The following is a 19,985-nucleotide window of genomic DNA, read 5'->3' as shown; positions in this document are numbered from 1 at the left end:
ACAATGTTGATGTGATGAGGGTCTGTTTGTAGGCAGTCACGTGAACTGAGTATCAATGAGCTCAACCCAACTCTTAAGTTAAGTCCAAAGAACATTGTGTATAGTTAGAGACCGTGGAAACAAAGTTAAGTGTTCATTTCAAAAGGAACTAATCTATAATCAAATTTGATGCAACTGAAAATTTATATAAAGAGGCCTCGTGGAAATTTAATCACGTGAATCAAGATGGAATTCTTACCTTACAGTTGCATCTTCTAACTGTTCTTGCCTTTTGAGCTGCTGATTTCCCTTTAACTGAGATTGACAGATTGCCATGTGGTGATCTGTGTGTGCAGGCCCATTTCCTGTAAATGCAAAGAAAACCGTTCAAGTTGAACAGCAATACATGAAGACCAGTGGTCGTCTGCAAACAGCCTGATGAGTGATTTATGATTGAAAAATGCTGTAAGCCTTGGAGAATGAGATTACATAGTCCTGATGATATCAGATGATGTATCTTTCAGAAAAGACACGATGCTTAAATTATTTATCCAGTTTATACCACACTAATGAAACATATGCTAAGTATTTTTTTGTGGCAGGAATCCAGTAATAGAGCCACCATGTACTTCTTTATATCCACTAGTATGTGAGAACACCTCCTTGTTTCAAATTTAAATCTTGAATTTTTTGGCCTTATCGTTCACCAATTATGTCTAATTTTCAGCATACTAATGACCTAAATAGTAATTGAAGCATGGATGCATAGATAGTGACCAACTAGCAGATTTGAATTGTCAAATAATTTATAATAGATTGATGGAATGGATACAGCACAAGAGGCCTTCATGCCTGTGCCAGCTCTTTGGTCAAGTTATCTGATTAGTCATAAACCCCCTTTCCCCATAGTACAGAATTTTTTTCCCTTTATAATATATATCCAGTTCCATTTCACAAGTTTACTATTGAATCTGCTTCCATCACTCTTCATGTTGTCTCTGTTTTTTTTGCCAAACACCTCAAATTTGTGTTCCTCAGTTACCAACCCTTCTGCCACAGGAAATAGTTCCTCCTTATTTACTCACAAAATTTTAATATCTCGATCAGAACTATCTTTCATGTTCTGTGCTGTAAAGCGAGCAACCTCATTTTCTCCAGTCTCTCCAGGTGACTAAAGTCCTTCATCTTTGGTACCATTCTAGTAAATCTTTTCTGCACCCTCTTAAATCCTTAACATTCTTCCTAAAGTGTGGTGCCCCGAATTGAAAACAGTACTCCAGCTGAGGCCTAATCAGTGTTTTATAACTGTTTACTGTAGCTTCCTTGCTTTTGTGTACTCTCCTTGATCTGAAAAGCAAAGTATCTCATATACTTTTTTTTAAAAGCAGCCTTTTCAAGTTGTCCTGCCACCTTCAAAAATGTGTGTACATACCCGACCCCCCATGTCCTTCTGTTCCTGACCCCCCTCCTTTTAAAATTGTATGATTTAGTTTATGTTGCCTCTCCTTGTTCCCCCCCCCCACCCGCCCACCACCGACCACACCCAAACGTACCCTTTTACACTTCACTGCATTAAATTTCATCTGTCATGTGTCTGCCCATTTCACCAGTCTATGTCCTTGTGAAGTCTGTTACTATCCTCTTCATTGTTTACCACCTTTTCTGAGTTTTATGTTACCTGCAAACTTTGAAATCTTATTCTGTAAGCCCAAGTACAAGAAACTAATGCATGTCAATAAGAGCAGTGGTCTTAATACCAATCCTGAGGAACACCACTGCATACTTCCTTCCAGTCTGGAAAAACAACCATTCACTACTACTCTTGCGTTATGGCCCTTAGCCAATTCTGTATCTAGACTGCCACTGTCCCTTCAATCCCATGGGCTTTAACAAATCTATTACGTGGTATTTTATAAAATGCCTTTTGCAAGTCCATATGAACAGTTTTGTACGGATTAGGCTTCCGACCACCAATTTACTCTCACATGCATGTTGTGATGTATTTGATGTTTAAGCTCCTCGCATTGTGAATTGTTTCATCAAAATTGTTGTCAAAAAACTACCTACTTCTTTTTGAAAGTAATCTTAGTCTGCTTACTCCCATGGTATTGTTTAGCTTTCTGCAATATTCCATCAGTGTTTCCTGTACTTCCATAATGCATAAGAAATGTTGGGAGTCGTGTTGGTAACTGCATACTTGAGTTCCTCACAACTACTCATTTATCACTTTTTTTTAAGTATTATGTTTGAGGAACTAATGTACACAGCCATTGACCCTAGCTTCTTAAGTGGCTCCTTCCTACCAGCATTTCCTCATGATATGTTTACTTTTCATTTTTTAAGTTGGGAGAATCCTTGCTCTGACATTATATGGCTAATTTGTCACTTCAAACTGACATTCATTCTAGCCTGGGTTTTCTCCAAAAAGGTTTAAGGTATTGATCTGTCACCATAGTATTTGATTCTGACTTCTAACCATAGCATTGCCCTGTCAACCACAGCCATAGTGACCTGCTTAGCTGTGATTTTCTATTTTTGATCCTCCGCTGATGATTTTGAGCTTTCTGTGAAAGACAAAGGCAGGTGCAGCGTTAGTGCTTTTGTGTAATAACTATATTATTGAAGTTTGTAGATGGTGGAAGGTACAAAAGGCTTGACTTGATACTTTGGGTTCTGATAATAGGCCTTGGACCTGAAATATTAATCCTGTATATTTGTCTCCAGATCTGATCTATTGATTGTTTCCAGCATTTTCTGCCTTTATCTTAGATTTCCAGCATTAGTTGTCTTTTTTACCTAATTTGTGGAGGGGAAATTGTCAGGAATGTGTTTTCTTTTCTGCAGCTTACTTGGGAAGGACGCATCTCCTGTTCCTGTAATTGATGTCAATTTGGTATCAACCTCCCGGAAATATATGGATAGCTCGCAGTACAGCAACTCGGGGAGCACAGCTGGTGAGTATCTCAATTGTTTCTGCAAATTGATAATGTCTACAGTTGAAGTTTTTCTTGTAGGATAGACACTGCTATAACTTAATCTAACTGATTTATATTGAGGGAAAAGAGAGGGTTTGATTAATTGGAAAGAGAAGGATGCAAATATGTGGTTACTGTTGTATATTGTTGCAAGCATTTCAGATACTAGGTTGAGCTTGGCTTACAAAGATCTCGGAGTCATAAATCTAAACAGTAACTCATTTATTATATTTATATGGACTATATCAACTTTCCCTTAAGCCTGTCGAGCTTCTGTTACTCATGCTGCTTTTTGCCTCTCCCAAGCCTATAACACATCTGATCTCTTATGTCATCATCACAGTGGGAAGTGTTACTTTCACTGTCCTAGACATTAACCCTTTCAGACCCTTATACTGCAGTTACCTTTGCATAGTGCATCAACAGGCATTTTATACTGTTGACATTTCTAAAATGAGTGCACTTGAGATATTGGCAGTTTCCAAGTTTATTTGTACGGGCAACAGACCTGATGGTAATTGAAAAGTCTTGCTCAGGAGGCCCAATGCATTTGGAATTAATGTGCTGAAGGAGAAATGTGATATAAATATACTTCATGCCATTTAATTGGAAGGCATGCAACTGTGCACCTGCAGCCAGTCAGATTTCCACAGTGACTGGAAGCAGCCAGCTTTGTGAGGAATAATGCACAACAAAATTTGCAGACAATTACTGTGTTACGTCATTTTTTTGCTTAAGCACATTATAGATATATGTATTTTCTGGGTTCATGCACACTGGTTGAGGTTGGGTAAGGAAAGCATGATACTCTGGTGTGCTCTGCTTAAAAGATGTTCTGATAAAGCAACTTGGTAAATCCATGAATTATCTAAGAAATAAGATTGTTAGATGAATCTTTACATCGACTCCACATCAAAGAACTGGCTTAAGATGTGCCAGAATTCGAAGAGTTGTCAGATGCCGGTAATTTTGGGTTGCCTCTCAGTGTGTTGTACTACTCACCCCCAAGTGTATTGATATTCCATGATTCAATGAACAGTTGCACAAACCAAACGAACTTCTTCTCCACCCCCTTGAAGATGACGCTGTGTATTCTTGACATAACCTCTTTGTCAAAGGTGAAGTTGAATCTGTGAACTGAAATTAGTTATTAATACATCTATACCATTATTAATGTAAGGTTAAGGAGTACACAAAGTACTTGGATAGATTTTATTAGCTGATGGTCTAAATTGTTACAGACTCCAATCATACAATCATTTGAAAATATATTACAGTAACTCTGCATTAGCTGGGTGTTAGTTAACACAAAATAAAGTGACACATTCAGCATCCAAGATTGATGTAAAGTTGGTGAGTCTATTCTATTCAATTTCTTGTACAGCTGAGAGATTGTACTTAGGATTCAAAGGTATTAATCAGCTACATTTAAACTCTATTTCAACATGTTGCTGATAAAATATTACCTTCAACAAGATTATTTCATGTTTTCATATAAGTTCATCCATTCAAGTTTGAGTCACTTGTAATGGTGTTGGGCAAATTTGCCTTCCACCGATGCTCATGATCACCTCTGGCAATATTTGTAGGTTTAACATCTGACCATTGATGTGATATTCCTCCCCTCCTGGATTGACAACATCTCATTCTGCTATATTCAACATTGCATGTGCTTGGTTGCATTTTTGGACTATAAATATTCTTTGGCTCGGCATCTATTTATTTCTGATTATGTCTCTGTGAAGTGACTTGGGATGTTTTCCTACATTAATGGCACTATAAAAATGCAAATTTTTATTTTGCTGGAGGGCTCCCAGATGTTTATTATCTCTTCAGGCAGCAATGGTCTTGGCAGTCTGGATTTTCTTAGCCTCTTCACCTAAGAAAGTTCAGTGTTCTGTTGCTCTAGAGAGTGCTGTCTAAACTTTGCCAGAGTTTTAGTTTTAATCTATCTGATCTTCCTTGAATTCACCTTTATACTTCAAAGCTACTCGTGTTTCAGGCCATTTTTGACAATATTTTGTTTGTGGGAAAATGGAAACTATTCTTTTAGTAACTTGTGAATTTCTGGGCAGCACAAGTCAGTGTATCTCTGTAGTAACCAGTTTGCCAACAGGTCAAAACATATGCCTTACTTGTGGAGAAAAGATGATGGGGCAAATTAACCTCTCAGTGAGCACTTTATTTGCCTGTTGTTTTTTAATGTTCTTTACTTCAACCTAACAATTCTATTTTGTCTCAATGTATTTTTTTATTTCCAAAGTACTCAGCTTAAAAATCTTTTCATACCTGACATGAAGTTAAACTGGGAACATTCATGTCATCACTGAAAAAGACTTGCCCTCATGTCCAACATCATTTATCATTTTGACTATTTTTTGGGTCCTGTGGTTTGCATCTTTCGGTAGCTTTTATGACCTGTGAATCTGTGACTTATTTACCAGTAAGATCAATCCACCATATTTTATGCCACAGGCATATGAGCCACTTCTATCAAACTGTTTATGCCCACTAATTTCAAAAGTGAACTTTATTTCAAAAACTTTATACAGTATTTTAAGAACATAAGCTGTCAATTTGAGATAATTAAAACCTTAGCTGTTTTGTTGATCAACAGCTTGAGCTGTGCGCTGTTTCTTTTTACATTACAGATCCACTTTCCTTAATTGCTATCTTGTAGTTCACTGATGTTCATCTCGTAATCTGTAAATATTTGACTCGCATCTAACTATACATTTTTAACAATTGGCCCTTAGCTAGTTGAATAAACATGGACACTGCAGAGTGGCACAACAAATGGGGTAATAGTTGCTCGAAGGGTATAATGAGATGCAACCAATTAGTGTACAGTACTTTTCTTTTTGAAATCGTAGATATGTTCCTGCATGTGACAAGTTGTTCTCATTTATAAAAATAATTACTTGCGATAGACTGCACATTTTAAATGTGTTGTTACTTGGGCAGTTCAATAATTATGATTGCAAAAGCTCTCAGGAGAAAAATAAATGACTCATATGTGAAGTACATGCTACAAAGTGGGAGGGAAGAAATGATACCAGTAGTGTCCTTTTTTGCAAGCATTTGTTCTTTCCATTGAGTTACTTTTGAATAATTGTGTATACCTAGGGGAAAGCTAGAGATGAGTTTTCTATTGCTGATGTGCAACAGAATGCCGCAAATATAAGTTGGTTGTGACCAACACAGTTCCTACAAAAACTGAGCAATTTACTACACTTACAAGTGTAACTATGTTCGTCACTTTGAAAATACAAGATTTACTGCTTGCTTTAATAAAGAGCAACCTCCATCAATAGAAAGTGCTGCATTAAGAGCAACACAACATTTGGATTGTGGATGCGTGTGGACAACTGGGCATTTTGAGTTAGCAGTGTTTTACTATCCTGTTAACAATGAAAGGTTATTGGATGCAGATCCATTCTTCTTTACCCAACCCAGTGTTGCTTTTTGTGTTAGACTAAAAACCTCGTCTTCTCTGAAGCCAGCATTCCTAAAAACCTTGCATGGTCCATGTCCATTCAAATAGTTGAAATCAAACATTAATTGAGGATACTCTGAAGCCAGAACTGAGGTTTTCCATTGCCAGGTTAAACTTTTAGGTTATATTGAAAATGCAGTGTTACTATGATTTATTCACTGCAGTCCTGCCAAGGACCCTCCAATTCACTATGCTGTGGGTGTAAAAGGAGCTCCTGTTGGAATAGTTAGTTTTGGAACTCTTTTGCTCGAGATCTGGGCTCAGATCCAAGGCTTCACTGATACTGAAACTTCATTAAACTCATTGGGTGAGTTCTGTCAGTGTTCAGCGAGAATGTGAGTTTAATTATAAAAGTAACATGGGAAAGTATAGATTGTAATAGCATCAGTTTTTTCATTGAAGCAGGTACCATGATTTTCTTCATCTCAGTCAAGTGATAACATCTTTCCAGTTATTGAAGTACTGATCGGTTTGCTTTCTTCACTGCCATTGGAATGAGTACATTAGAATGGGTCAAAACTATTTGAGTTCAGTGCAATAGAATACAAGTCAGCGGTCCATTTGGTGGTCTCTAAGAACCAATGCCCTGTCGAAGATTTTTAATCAATAGCAAAGCACCTCCCATCAAGGAAAGACAAATGAGCATTGTGTAAATCAATTATAGCTAGCCAAGGTAGACTCGCCATACCTTAAGCTACAATAGAATCAGATGTATATGATACAATAGAAACAATAAAACATGCACTGGAACATCAAAGAAAAATCAGAAATCAAGGTGTTAACTTTATTTTAAAATCAAATGGATTAAAATTGCATGCTATTACTTTAGATAAGAGCAGCTTCAGTTTTCCATTACTTTTGTGTAATCTGTCAGAGCTTGGTCAGCATTGACATATATTTCAGTTAATAACATTCTAAGTGATTTATGTCTATTGATTAAATGCCATGACTTTGGCAGGCTCAGTCTATATTGTGGTAGACCTCTGTCATGGAAAAATGAACACAAACCCTGTAGATTTGTGTTAGACCTGTATTCTATTGTACTGAACTCAGAAAAAGTGACATTTTACCCCATTCTAATGTATTCCAATGCCAGTGAACAAGGTAAATCTATTGCTGATATCGCGACAGTCTCAAAGCCACACTGTCATTCCAATGGGGAGGTAAAATGTGATGGTAATTGTTTCCATTGTAATACATTTAATGTAGCTGATTGTCCAGGACAGGAGACCTTGAAAGTAGCAGTATATTTTTAATAATACTATATTTAAGGCCTCTTGCATTGTTCTGCAGAAACCATATTTAACAGCAGAAGCTGGCTGACCGGTCTCAGAATTTTTTTTCCTTATTCATTCATCGCTGGCTAAGCCAGCATTTGTTGCCCATCTGTACTTGCCCTTGAGAAGGTGCTAGTGAGCTGCCACCTTGAATCGCTGCAGTGCGTGTGGTGTAGGTACACACCCTAAACTGTTAGCTAGGGAGTTCCACAACTTGCACCCAGCAACAGTGCAAGAACAGCAATATAGTTCCAAGTCAGGATGCTGTGTGGCTTGGAGGGTAACTTGCAGGTGGTGGTGTGCCCATGCATCTGCTGCCCTTGTCCTTCTAGGTGGTGGGGTTGATGGGTTTGGAAGGTTCTGTCGAAGGAGCCTTGCTGAGTTGTTGCATTGCGTCTTGTAGATGGTACACACTGCTGCCACTGTGTGTTGGTGGTGGACAGAGTGAATGTTGAAGGTGGTGGATGGACAATCAAGCAGGCTGTTTTGTCCTGGATGGTGTCAAGCTTCTTGAGTGTTGTTGGAGCTGTACCCATCCAGGCAAGTGGAGAGTTTTCTGTCAAACTCCTGACTTATACCTGTAGATGGTGGACAGGCTTTGGGGAGTCAGGAGGTGAGTTACCAGCTGCAGAATTTCTAGCTTCTGACCTGCCCTTGTAGCCACAGTATTGATGTGGCTGGTCCAGTTAAGTTTCTGGTCAGGATGTTGCTGGGGGAATTCAGCAATGGTAAATACCATTGAACGTTAAGGGGAGATGGTTAGGTTCTCTCTTGTTGGAGATGGTCATTGCCTGACACTTGTGTGGTGTGAATGTTGCTTGCCATTTAACAGCCCAAGTCAGCACGTTGTCAAGGTTTGCGCATGAGCGCACGGAATGCTTCAGTATCTGAGGAGTCACAAATGGTCCTGAACACTGCGATAATCAGTGAATATAGCCAGTTCTGATCTTATGATGGAAGGGAAGGTCATTGATTTTTTTTTTTGAGCTATACTCTGCATCTAACCCTGTTATTTTTTAAAGTGACCTTTATACCCCTGGCCCCTTTTATGTATTTTATGTTGAGGGGGCCTTTATTCCTCAGGCCCCCCTTGTATACATTTTATAAAATAACTTTATTAAAATAGAATAAATAAAACAAAACTCAAATTAAAATGCCATTCTTGGTGTCAGTGATGCACTCCAGTCCTTGTGGTGCCCACTGGTCGCGATGGCCTCAACCATATCGGCGGACACCGCATGTTCCTTTACCAGGGACACCCGGGTGCGAACATAACTGCGGAAGAGGGGCAGGCAATCAGGGTGGACGGACTCCCCCGACGGCCCGCAGCCTGGACCTGTGAATTGCCACCTTGGCCAAGCCCAGGAGCAGACCGACAAGGTGATCCTCCTCCCGGCCTGCTTCGCTCCACACCGGGTGTGCAAAGATCAGGAGCATGGGGCTGAAGTGCAGCCAAAACTTGAGGAGCGGCTCCTTTAAATACTCGAAAAGGGGCTGCAGCCTCGCACACTCCATGTCTACATGGAACACGGACTCGTCCAGGCAGCAGAAATTACAGGCGGCCTGAGAGTCCGTGAACCTGCTGAAAAGTCTTTTGCACAGGACGGCCCTGTGCAGCACCCCAGGTGCCTGATGTAAAGGGGGAGGACTCCCGCGTAGAGAGACCTCCACCGGGGTTTCTCCTCGCTGCCAGATGACAACAAGGACGGCCACGGTGTGTCCGGCCGGCTAACGAAGGTGAGGAAGTGGACAGTGTGCAGGAGCAGCCCGTACAGGAATCCCCTCTGCACCGTGTAGAATGGCATGGAGGGCATTTCCGAGAGGTGGCTCGGGTTGTGCAGGACTGGCTCCCAAGGAGGGTTTCGGGGCCTTGTGGGGAGGTCATTGATGAAGCAGCTGAAGTTGATTTGGCCTAGGACGCTACCCTGAGGAACTCCTGTAGCGATGTCCTGGGGCTGAGATGTTTGGTCTTCAACAACTGCAACCATCTTCCTTTGTGCCAGCTATGACACCAACCAGTGGAGTGTTTTACCCGGATTCCTCTTGCCTGCAATTTTGCTAGGGCTTCTTGATACCACATTGGTCAAATGCTGCCTTAATGTCAAAGTCACCTTGCCTCTGCAATGCAGCCCTTTTGTCTATGCTTGGACCAAGGCTGTAATGAGTTGTGGAGCTGAGTGCCCCTGGTGGAACCCAAACTGAGCATCGATGCGCAGATTATTGGTAAACAAGTGCTGCTTGATAGCACTGTCAATGACACCTTTCCACTTTGCTGATGATCGAGAGTAGACTGTTTGGGCTGGATTGGATTTGTCCTGCTTTTTGTGTACAGGATAGAGTTGGCAATTTTCCACGTTGTTGGGTAGATGTATTGGAATAGCTTGGCTAGGGACAGGGTTAGTTCTGGAGCACATGTCTTCAGTACTACAGCTGGAATGCTGTTAGGGCCCATAGCCTTTGCTGTATCCAGTGCCTTCAGCTGTTTTACGTGGAGTGAATCGAATTGTCTGAATACTGGCATCTGTGATGCTAGGGACCTCAGGAGGAGACCAAGATGGATCATCCATTCGGCACTTCTGGCTGAGGATGGTTGCAAATGGTCAGTCTTGTCTTTTGCACTGATGTGCTGGGTGCCCCATCATTGAGGATGGGGTGTTTGTGGAGCCTCCTCTTCTGGCTAGTTGTTTCATTGTCCTCCACCATTCACAAGTGGATGTGGCAGGACTGCAGAGCTTTGATCTGATCTGTTGGTTGTGGGATTGCTTTGCTCTGTCTGTCGCATGCTGCTTCCACTGTATAGCATGCATGTCGTCCTGTGTTGTAGCTTCACTAGGTTGGCACCTCATTTTTAGGTGTGCCTGGTGCTCCTCCTGGCATTCTCTCCTCCACTCCTAATTGAACCAAGGTTGACCCCCTGGCTTGACAGTAATGGTAGAATGAAGGCCATGCCGTGCAATGAGGTTAGAGATTATGGTTGAATGCAATTCTGCTGCTGCTGATGGCCCACAACAGCTCACGGGTGCCCAGTTTTGAGCTGCTACACCTGTTACGAATCTATCCCATTTAGCATGGTGGTAGTGCCACACAACATGATGGAGGGTATCTGCCGTGTGAAGACCGGACTTAATGTCCATCAGGATGTGCAGTTGTCACTCCTACCAATACTGTCGTGGACAGCTGCATCTACGACAGATAGTTGGTGAGGGTAAGGTCAAGTAGGCTTTTCCCTCTTGTTGGCTCTCTCACCGCCTGGTACAGGCCCAGTCTGGCAGATATATCTTTCAGGACTCAGCCAGCTCGGGCAGTAATGAAGTTCCCCACCCAGCGTACATTCAGTGGCCTTGCTACCCTCAGTGTTTCTTCCAAGTGGTGTTCAACATGGAGGATTGTGGATTTGTCAGCTAAGAGGGTGGTAGGTGGTAATCAGCAGTAGGTTTCCTTGCCCAAGTTTGACCTGATGCTATAAGACGTCATGGGGTCCGGAGTCAATGTTGAGGATTCCCAGGGCCACTCCTTCCTGACTGTATACCACTGTGTCACCACCTCTGGTGGGTCTGTCTTGCCGGCGGGAAAGGACATAACCAGCGTTGGTGATGGAGAAATCTTTGGCATTGGCCATAAGATATGATTCTGTGGGTATGACTATGTCAGGCTGTTGTTTGACTAGACTGTGGGGAAGCTTCTCAAGGGCAATTGGGGATGGACAATAAATGCTGACCGAGCCAGCAATGCCCACATCCCATGAAAGAACAAAAAAAACTTTCTCAATTTTGGCACAAGCCCCCGGATGTTAGTGAGGGGGACTTTGCAGGGCCGACTCGGCAGCGTTTGCCTTTGTTGTTTGTGGTGCCTTTAAATAGTGTGGAGCAGGAGCTTTTCACTGTAAGCATAACAAATGCAATTATCAGTGCCTTGTAGGTTAAAGCTCCTTAACATAAGACTAATAGAGAGACAATAGTTTGTGTACTTAGAGGAAATTTTGACCTCTTTGCAGCATTAGATTGAAGTAGCAGCTGGTTATGAATTTAGATCAAGTGTCAGAGACCAATATAAGAATAAAGTAAGACAAGTAAAATGTTATGCTGATGCAATTTAGGAGCTTTGACTTCTCGCTTAAGGTTTGTGCTAAGAAACTTTAAATGATGCGATTTCAGCATTACCACAAGTGTTCAGTAATAACCTAGAGTTAAGGTTACAATGATTTCTTCAATTATAGTAATCTCATTGCGCATTTGCTGGGAACAACTACTGTTTTTACTGAAGTCGGCAATGTAAGGTACATGGTGTATACTTTCTAACCCTGAAGTGACAGCTGTGGAGTGTACAATAGGATCTTTAGAATCCAGACAAAGATGTTAACAGCGACATATCTGAAAACATGTTAGATTCCACATGTGCTGATGACCTGCATCTCCAATTCACCACCATCTCTCGACCCCACCACAATCTCTGATTTGTCATACTGCTTGTCCAACATCCATTGCTGGGTGAGCAGAAATTTTGTCCAACTGAAACCATCGTCAACCATCACAAACTCCACTCTCTAGGCACCAACCCTCTCTCTGGTTACTTTCTAAGACTGAACCAGACCATTCGCAACCGTGGCATCCGATTTGATTCTGTGATGATCCTCCGACTTAGCAATTCCATCACCAGGACAACCTACTTCCACCTGAGTGATGTCACCAATGTCCATCCTTGCCTCAGTTCATCTGCTACTGAAACCCTCATCTATGACTTTGCCTCTAAACTTGACCATTCTAATGCTTTCCTCGCTGGCCTCATGTCTTCCACCCTCCATGATCTTGAACTCATCCAAAACGCTGCTGTTCTTTTCTTAACTCGTGCCAAGTCCCGTTCACCCATCGCCTATGTGCTCACTGACCAGCATTGGCTCCAAGTCTGGCAATGCCTTGATTTTAAAATTCTCATCCTTGTTTTCTATTCCTTCATTCTCACCCCTCCCCATCTACGTCACCCCCATCAGCTTGATAACATTCTGATATCTGCACTGCTCCAATTCTGACCCCTTGTGCCTTCTCAATGGCAGCTGTGCCTCTAACTTCCTGGGCCCTAAGCTCTAGAATTTCCTCCCTAAAACTTTCTGTTCGCTCTCACTACCCCCACCCCCACTAAAGCCACTCTTGAAAACTTAATTCTTTGACCAAGCTTTTGTTCACTTGTCCTAATATCTGTTTAAATGCCTTGATATCAAATTCTGTTAATGCTCCTTTGAAGCACCTTGTGACAATTTACTGTGCTAAAGCTGCTATATAAATGCAAGTAGTTGTAACAGTAGTTGAACAGTGTAACAGTAGTTTTCCCAATATTTAGTTGGACAAAATCAGTTGTTTTGACGAAGCATCTACTGCACTAGGCTGACCCATTTTCATATATTTATTTTGTACCTATTTGCACAAATCCTTTTTGATATGACCAATCCAGTACTGAACAAGTGCTGATCTGTTGGAGGTGCTGTCTTTGTATGAGACATTAAATGAGACCTTGTTTGTTGGATGTAAAAGATTCCATAACACCACTTGAAGAACGGATGAGTTCCCCTGATATCCTGGCCAACATTTATCCCTCAACCAAATTTACTGGAAAGGAATCAGATTATCTGATCACTTCTCTCATTGCTGTTTATGGAACCGTGCTGTCCATAAACTGGCTGCTTGGTTTCGCTACATTGCCATGGCAACTGTATTTCACAGCCAATAAGTACTTTTGAAGTGCTTTGGGACATAAGAACATAGGAGCAGGAGTAGGCCATTCAGCCCATCGAGTCTGCTCTGCCATTCAATACGATCATGGCTGATCATCCACTTCAATGCCTTTTACCTACACTATCCCCATATCCTTTATGTCATTGGTATTTAGAGATCTGTCAATCTCTACTTTAAACATACTCTATGACTCACAGCCCTCTGGGATAGAGAATTCCAAAGATTCACAACCCTCTGAGTAAAGAAATTTCTCCTCATCTCGGTCCTAAGTGGCTTCCCCCTTCTTTTGAAATTGTGTCCCCTGGTTCTAGACTCCCCAACCAGGGGAAACATCTTCACTGCATCTACCCTGTCTATCCCTTTCAGTATTTTGCAGGTTTCAATGAGATCGCCTCTCATTCTTTGAAACTCTAGAGAATTCCTTTTGGCCTTCTTGTCTCGAGAGACAATGGGTAAGTGCCGAGAGGTGGTCAGTGGTTCGTGGACGAGCGCCTGGAGTGGCTATAAAGGCCAATTCTAGAGTGACAGACTCTTCCACAGGCACTGCAGGTAAAGTTGGTTGTCGGGGCTGTTACACAGTTGGTTCTCTCCTTACACTGCTGTCTCTTTTCCTGCCAGCTGCTGAGTCTCTTCGACTCACCTCTATTCAGACTCGCCTTTAGAGCTGTCTGCCAGCTCTTGATCACTGGCAACTGGCTCCCACGACTTGTGATAAATGTCACAAGACGTCATGTCGCGTTTACAAACATCTTTAAAGCGGAGACATGGACGGCCAGTGGGTCTGATACCAGTGACAAGCTTGCTATACAATACGTCCTTGCGGATCCTGCCATCTTCCATGCAGCTCACATGGCCAAGCCATCTCAAGCGCCGCTGGCTCAGTAGGGCATACATGCTGGGGATGTTGGTTGCCTCGAGGACTTCTGCGTTGGAGATACAGTCCTGCCACCTGATGCCAAGAATTCTCCGGAGACAGCGAAGATGGAATGCATTGAGACGTCGCTCTTGGCTGACATACATTGTCCTGGCCTCACTGCCGTAGAGCAAAGTACTGAGGACACAGGCTTGAAACACTTGGGCTTTTGTGTTCCGTGTCAGTGCGCCATTTTCCCACACCCTCTTTGTCAGTCTGGACATAGCGGCAGACGCCTTTCCCATGAGCTTGTTGATTTCTGCATCGAGAGGCAGATTGCTGGTGATAGTTGAGCCGAGGTAGGTGATCTCTTGAACCGCTTCCAGAGCGTGGGCGCCGATATTGATGGATGGAGCATTTCTGACGTCCCCTCCCATGATATTCGTTTTCTTGAAACTGATGGTTCGGCCAAATTCGTTGCAGGCAGTCGCAATCCTGTCGATGGGTCTCGGCAGACACTGTTTCGTGTGGGATGTTAATGCAGCATCGTAAGCAAAGAGAGTTCCCTGATGAGGACTTTTGAGAATACAGGCCCAGCTTCCCCAATCTCTCTTCATAGGACAGTCCCATCATTATGGGAACAAGTCTGGTGAACTTTCGTTACACTCCCTCTCTGACAATAATATCCTACCTAAAGTAAGGGGACCAAAACTGCGCACAATACTCCAGGTGCAATCTAACCAAGATTCTATACAATTGAAGCAATACTTCACTACTCCTGTGCTCAAATCGTCTTGTGATAAAGGCTAACATACTATTAGCCTTCTTAATTCTTGCATGTTGGCTTTCAGTGACTTATTGACGAGGACACCCAGGTCCCTTTTGTACGTCAACACTTTCTAATCTCTTGCCATTTAAGAAATACTCTGCACATCTATTCCTCCTACCAAAATGGATAACCTCACATTTTTCCACGTTATATTCCATCTGCTACGTTCTTGCCGCTTTGCATCTTCCTCACAACACAAATTCCCACCTAGTTTGGTGTCATCTGTGAACTTTAAAATATTATATTTGGTCCCCACGTCCAAATCATTGATATATAATGTGAACAGCTGGGGCCCAGGTACTGATGCTTGTGGTACCCCACAAATCACAGCCTGCCAAAGTGAGAATGACCCGTTTATTCCTCTTCTCTGTTTTCTGCCTGTTAACCAATCCTTCATCCAAGAATATTACCTCCTATCCCATCTCCTAACCAGCTTCCTGTGGGGAATTTATCAAAAGTTTTCTGAAAATCCAAGTATACTACGTCGACTGACTCTCCTTCATCAATTCAGTTCATAACATCCTCAAAACACTCCAAGAGGTTCATTAAACATGATTTCCCAGTCATAAATCCATGTTAACTATGCCCAATCAGATCATTATTATCCAAGTGTCCATTTATCACATCCTTTAGAATAGATTCTAACATTTTCCCTACTACTACTGATGTATGGGATATCCTGAGTTTGTGAAAGACACCATATAAATGTAAGTTCTTTTTTTCACCTGGCCAGCAAATTACCAGGGGATTTGCTTCTTCCCAATTAAGTGTTTTATAAAGATATGCTGAGCTTTTACAGGGGACTCTTTGATGATCTTTTTGAGGTCTTGTCAAATGAGACAGTATTTTGCGCAAATTTTGTTCTGGTTGTTTTTGAACAACTGGTATTTCTTTTGGAATTCCTTAATATTTATGTGGGAGATGGGAGATGGTGCGAAATTTAACTTTAGTGCGGCACAAAACGGGTGTTAGCAGATCGGCCGCTCGTTAAACACAACACCCATTGTTCCTTTGCATTGAGTTGAAGGAAAGAAAAATCGGATGGGGTTTATAACAGGTCGTCAAACCACTGCTGCCTGTTCTGTGCACCCAGTCAAGTTGAATTTCTCTCCCAGTGGGTATCTGGGTCAAAATCCTGGAATAGCACTGTGCGTAAACCTACACCCCATGGACTGCACCACTTCAAGAAGACAGCTCATCACCACATTCTCAAGGGCAGTTAGGGATGGACAATAAATGTTGGCCTTGCCACTGACGCTCACATCCTATGAACAAATTTTTAAATAAGTCATAACTATGCTTGGTCCCTTTTTGCGAGGCATTTTCCAGTTGCTGTCAGAAATTTCACACCAACTTCTTTCAGAATAGTCATCTTTTCCACAGATTGCAAACAACACACTTTCTGCAAATGCTTCTCTCAAATGAATGTTTAAAAATGTTGCTTACCTTTCAGTACTTTTTATTCTGTGCTTTTAATTGCACGACACAATGTCTTTCATTGAATATATTTTTTGCATTAAACATTTTCAAAACATGTCTTCCGAATGGAATAGTGTTTTAATTGAAAAATGCCCCAATGTTTTAGGCTGTGCGCTTCATTCCTTTAGAGTTATATTTTGTACCCTCTTGGTGATTCAGTGCTCAAGATTTCGGAGGAAATGTACATTTTCCGAACAGTAAATCGAGGTGACAAAATAGAATTTGTAATTTAAACTGAGCACAAAAAGATTCACTTGACATTGAGCGAATCGAGCTGCTGCATTTGCAGATCATAAGGTGTGAGTTAAATACCAGATTTTATTGGAAATGGTTGCAGGATCCTGGTGTTCTGGGATCATACATACATCTTTTCCCGAAGGATTATCAGCATGTGCATCATTGTCTGTTTTGATAATGAAGATATAATGCAATTAGAACAAGATCTTTTATTATAGCTTTTAAGGTGATGGTAAAGATTTCTGAAAACTAGCCTATTCAGTAACTGAATGTTCTGCAGTCTGTAGGTTGTTCAGGAACTAGTGTAGTTGGAAGAACTGGCAACTTGTCAAAAGTTAGTTCCCCCCATTCAAAATATATAATTGAAATTGAACACTGTACAGTGAACATCTAACTTACACCATCGTTATCTAGTACTCATGACTTCTACAGATTTTTCATTCATCATATATGTTCAGTAGTTTTTGGCATTTTAAAAAAAATCATTGAAATCAAACACATTTTGTGCAGATCATTAATCATGTATACAACTTTTTCAGTGGCATTTTCTTTTACATTCTGAGCTGTTGGTCTGAAATTTATCATGAACTTTATTTTCCACTGTAGATATATAGGGGCAGAAATTCACTTGTTGCCTGTCCCTGGGGAATTACAGTAAGTCTGTGTATCACAGCTTACAAATTTTTTCCCCATAATCTTTGAACATTGGACATCCTTGGCAAGTATTTTGACCATGTTGCATGTTCATGATCAAATAGCTTAAACTCCATAGGATCTGACCCACGCAAATTGGAATCAAAGATTGGTGGGAAAAGTTGTAATAGAACAATGGGCAGCCTTTTAAGAGACGACAGTTTGGGTACAGATGAAGTACATTCCCACGAGGGGGAAAGGTAGGACAAAAAAAGGTTCCCTGGATAATGGAAGAGATAGAGAGAAAGGTGAAGCTGAAAAAAGGTACCTATGATAGATGTCAGGTGGATAATACAATTGAGAACCAAGCTGAATATAGAAGGTTCAGAGGGGAAGTGAAAAAATAATAGTGAAGCAAAAAGCGAGTATGAAAAGCGCTGGCACTGACGTGATGGGCTGAATGTTTTCCTTCTGTGCTGTTGCCATTCTTTAATTCTATCGGGTGTTACGACCAAGTGAGATAGGTGTCTAGGGTCTTTACTGTCTTCACCTGGTCTTATTGTAACAGGGGTTTAATTTTTAAACACACTGTGCTTTGAGCTCCCCCTTGGTGAATCCTTGTTCACCGCTTTCCAATTATAAGGGCAAGAAATGAGCACAAACAGGCCTTCTTAGGTTCAAAGAAGAAAAGTGAAAGTTATTGAAACTTGAACTCTAATTCGGTTAACGCCTACGGATACATGCCGCGCCCCAAGCTAGCATACATACGCGCTACGCACGTGCAAATAGAGACAGAAAAGAGCAGAAGAAAAAATAAAGTAGAGGGGTTTGAGGCAATATCAGAAGAGTTCCTTGTTCCTGTGCTTCGAGCTCACTGTCGTCCTTTTGTCGGTAGTTCTTGTAAGTAATTCTTGCTTTTCGTTGGGGCCCAGTATTCTTCTTAAACCTTGTTCACTGTAGGAGACTTATCTGTCTTGGGGTTCATGTGTCTTCAATGGTTTCCGAAGCTGGTGAGAGTGAGATGAGAGCAGACAGGAAAGAAGTCTTTTCAGTCCAGGAGCAAACAGCTTTCTGAGGTTAAATTTCTCTGTGGCAAGTTCAAATGCAAAAAAACTCCAACAGCCAGTTGGTCATGTGACTAAACTGGTCTGACCACGTCTATTTGTGTATTCGGCCATCTTAGCAGTAAACCTGGAATGCTAGCCTCTCCACCTTCAACGTTTGGTAAACAAAAGTCCATTGTGGATTAAATTGGAGCAGGGAGTGGCCCCTTTGTCCTTTCCAAGCACTGCCTGTTGCTATGCAAATGCCTTTCCAGTCAGGGGCTTGACAACCCCTTGTAATCGGCCTTTTCTTCCCAAAAACAATTTTTAAATTTAATGTCCATGTGGCAAAATATCTGTGCCCCAATCTTGGCAGGTGGGGGCCTGCCTGACAAGGGTAATATTAAAATCTTTGTCTTCAATATCTGTGTCTTCAGTATCTGTGTCCCACGAAATGGACTTTGGATTATTCTGTCCACTATAAGTGTTTTATTATATTCTATTTTTCAAGCTGAGGTTCTGCTCCAAAGTATTGCAAACGACATATTTACATTTTTTCACCTTAATGTTTGTGAAATTTTGTGCACCGAAGGAAGGAAATCAGCAGTACTCGTATAGGAGAGAAGTCGCTGTGGGAAAGTTCATAATCTGCAGGGGAAAATATATTATTGTGGTTTTATATTAAGTTATATAAGTGCACTTCAGCACTTCTATAGTTCAGGATATAAGGACTAAACCTCACACATGTTTGCAGTTATAACTGTGTGATTACTCATATAGTGATTTGTGACTCTAAATCTAATGACCGAGATTTTACGCTAGCTAAAATCAACCAAACCAGCGTAAAAAAAAAAAAAGTTTGGAATTTTAAACGTAAGCTGCATCAAGCATAAATTGAGTTTCCGTGATTTTATTGCTGGTTTAAAAATCATTGTGCTGCAGACGGCTCTGCCCACAAAAGTAGCCTTGCCCCCAGATGGGGATAATGAGCACAGTGAATTTCAACCAATTGCAGCTGTCTGAGGAAGCTCTTCAAATTGAGATTTTTCTAGGCGCAGAGACACTAGTAGATATACGTTAAAAGTTATGAAGAATCTGACTAGGTACACCAGTGAAACTAGTAAATGGTTCAGTATGGGTTTTTTAAAAAAGTCATTTTTATTTATTTTAAAATCTGTTATGCAGATCGATTGTGCTGGTGCATGGAATATTTTATGTTTACAATTATGCAGATGAGTTTGAGCAGGAACTTGAAGCATAACTTCACTTTGGAAAATGCGCGCAATTTCAAGAATGCATTGCCCCCAGTTTGCCAGTGGCACCCAAGTAGAAAACTCGACCCCAACATCTGGAGCATCTATCTCTGTGGCAGGTTGAAGTCCTTCCTTCTTTGAATGTTCTTGAACTCTTATTATTCTGAACATTGTGGTGCACTGCTGCAATTACGACACACCAAAA

At 41.4% G+C, this 19,985-nt stretch overlaps 1 protein-coding gene across 4 annotated transcripts in view; it reads left to right on the top strand.

The window, feature by feature from the left end:
* exoc4 (exocyst complex component 4) overlaps positions 1 to 19,985 on the top strand; it is a 606,100-nt gene that overhangs the window by 44,713 nt on the left and 541,402 nt on the right. For all 4 annotated transcript variants that reach the window (XM_068059446.1, XM_068059445.1, XM_068059447.1 and 1 more), the window contains exon 4: positions 2,824 to 2,933. In XM_068059446.1, the coding sequence (XP_067915547.1) occupies positions 2,824 to 2,933 (110 nt within the window). The remainder of the gene's footprint in view (positions 1 to 2,823; positions 2,934 to 19,985) is intronic.

The sequence above is a fragment of the Heterodontus francisci genome, chromosome 27 (genome assembly GCF_036365525.1).
Source record: "Heterodontus francisci isolate sHetFra1 chromosome 27, sHetFra1.hap1, whole genome shotgun sequence".
NCBI classification, from domain to species: Eukaryota; Metazoa; Chordata; class Chondrichthyes; order Heterodontiformes; family Heterodontidae; genus Heterodontus; species Heterodontus francisci.
Note: the sequence above shows the minus strand (reverse complement) of the source record. Positions and strands in the feature narration are given on the sequence as shown.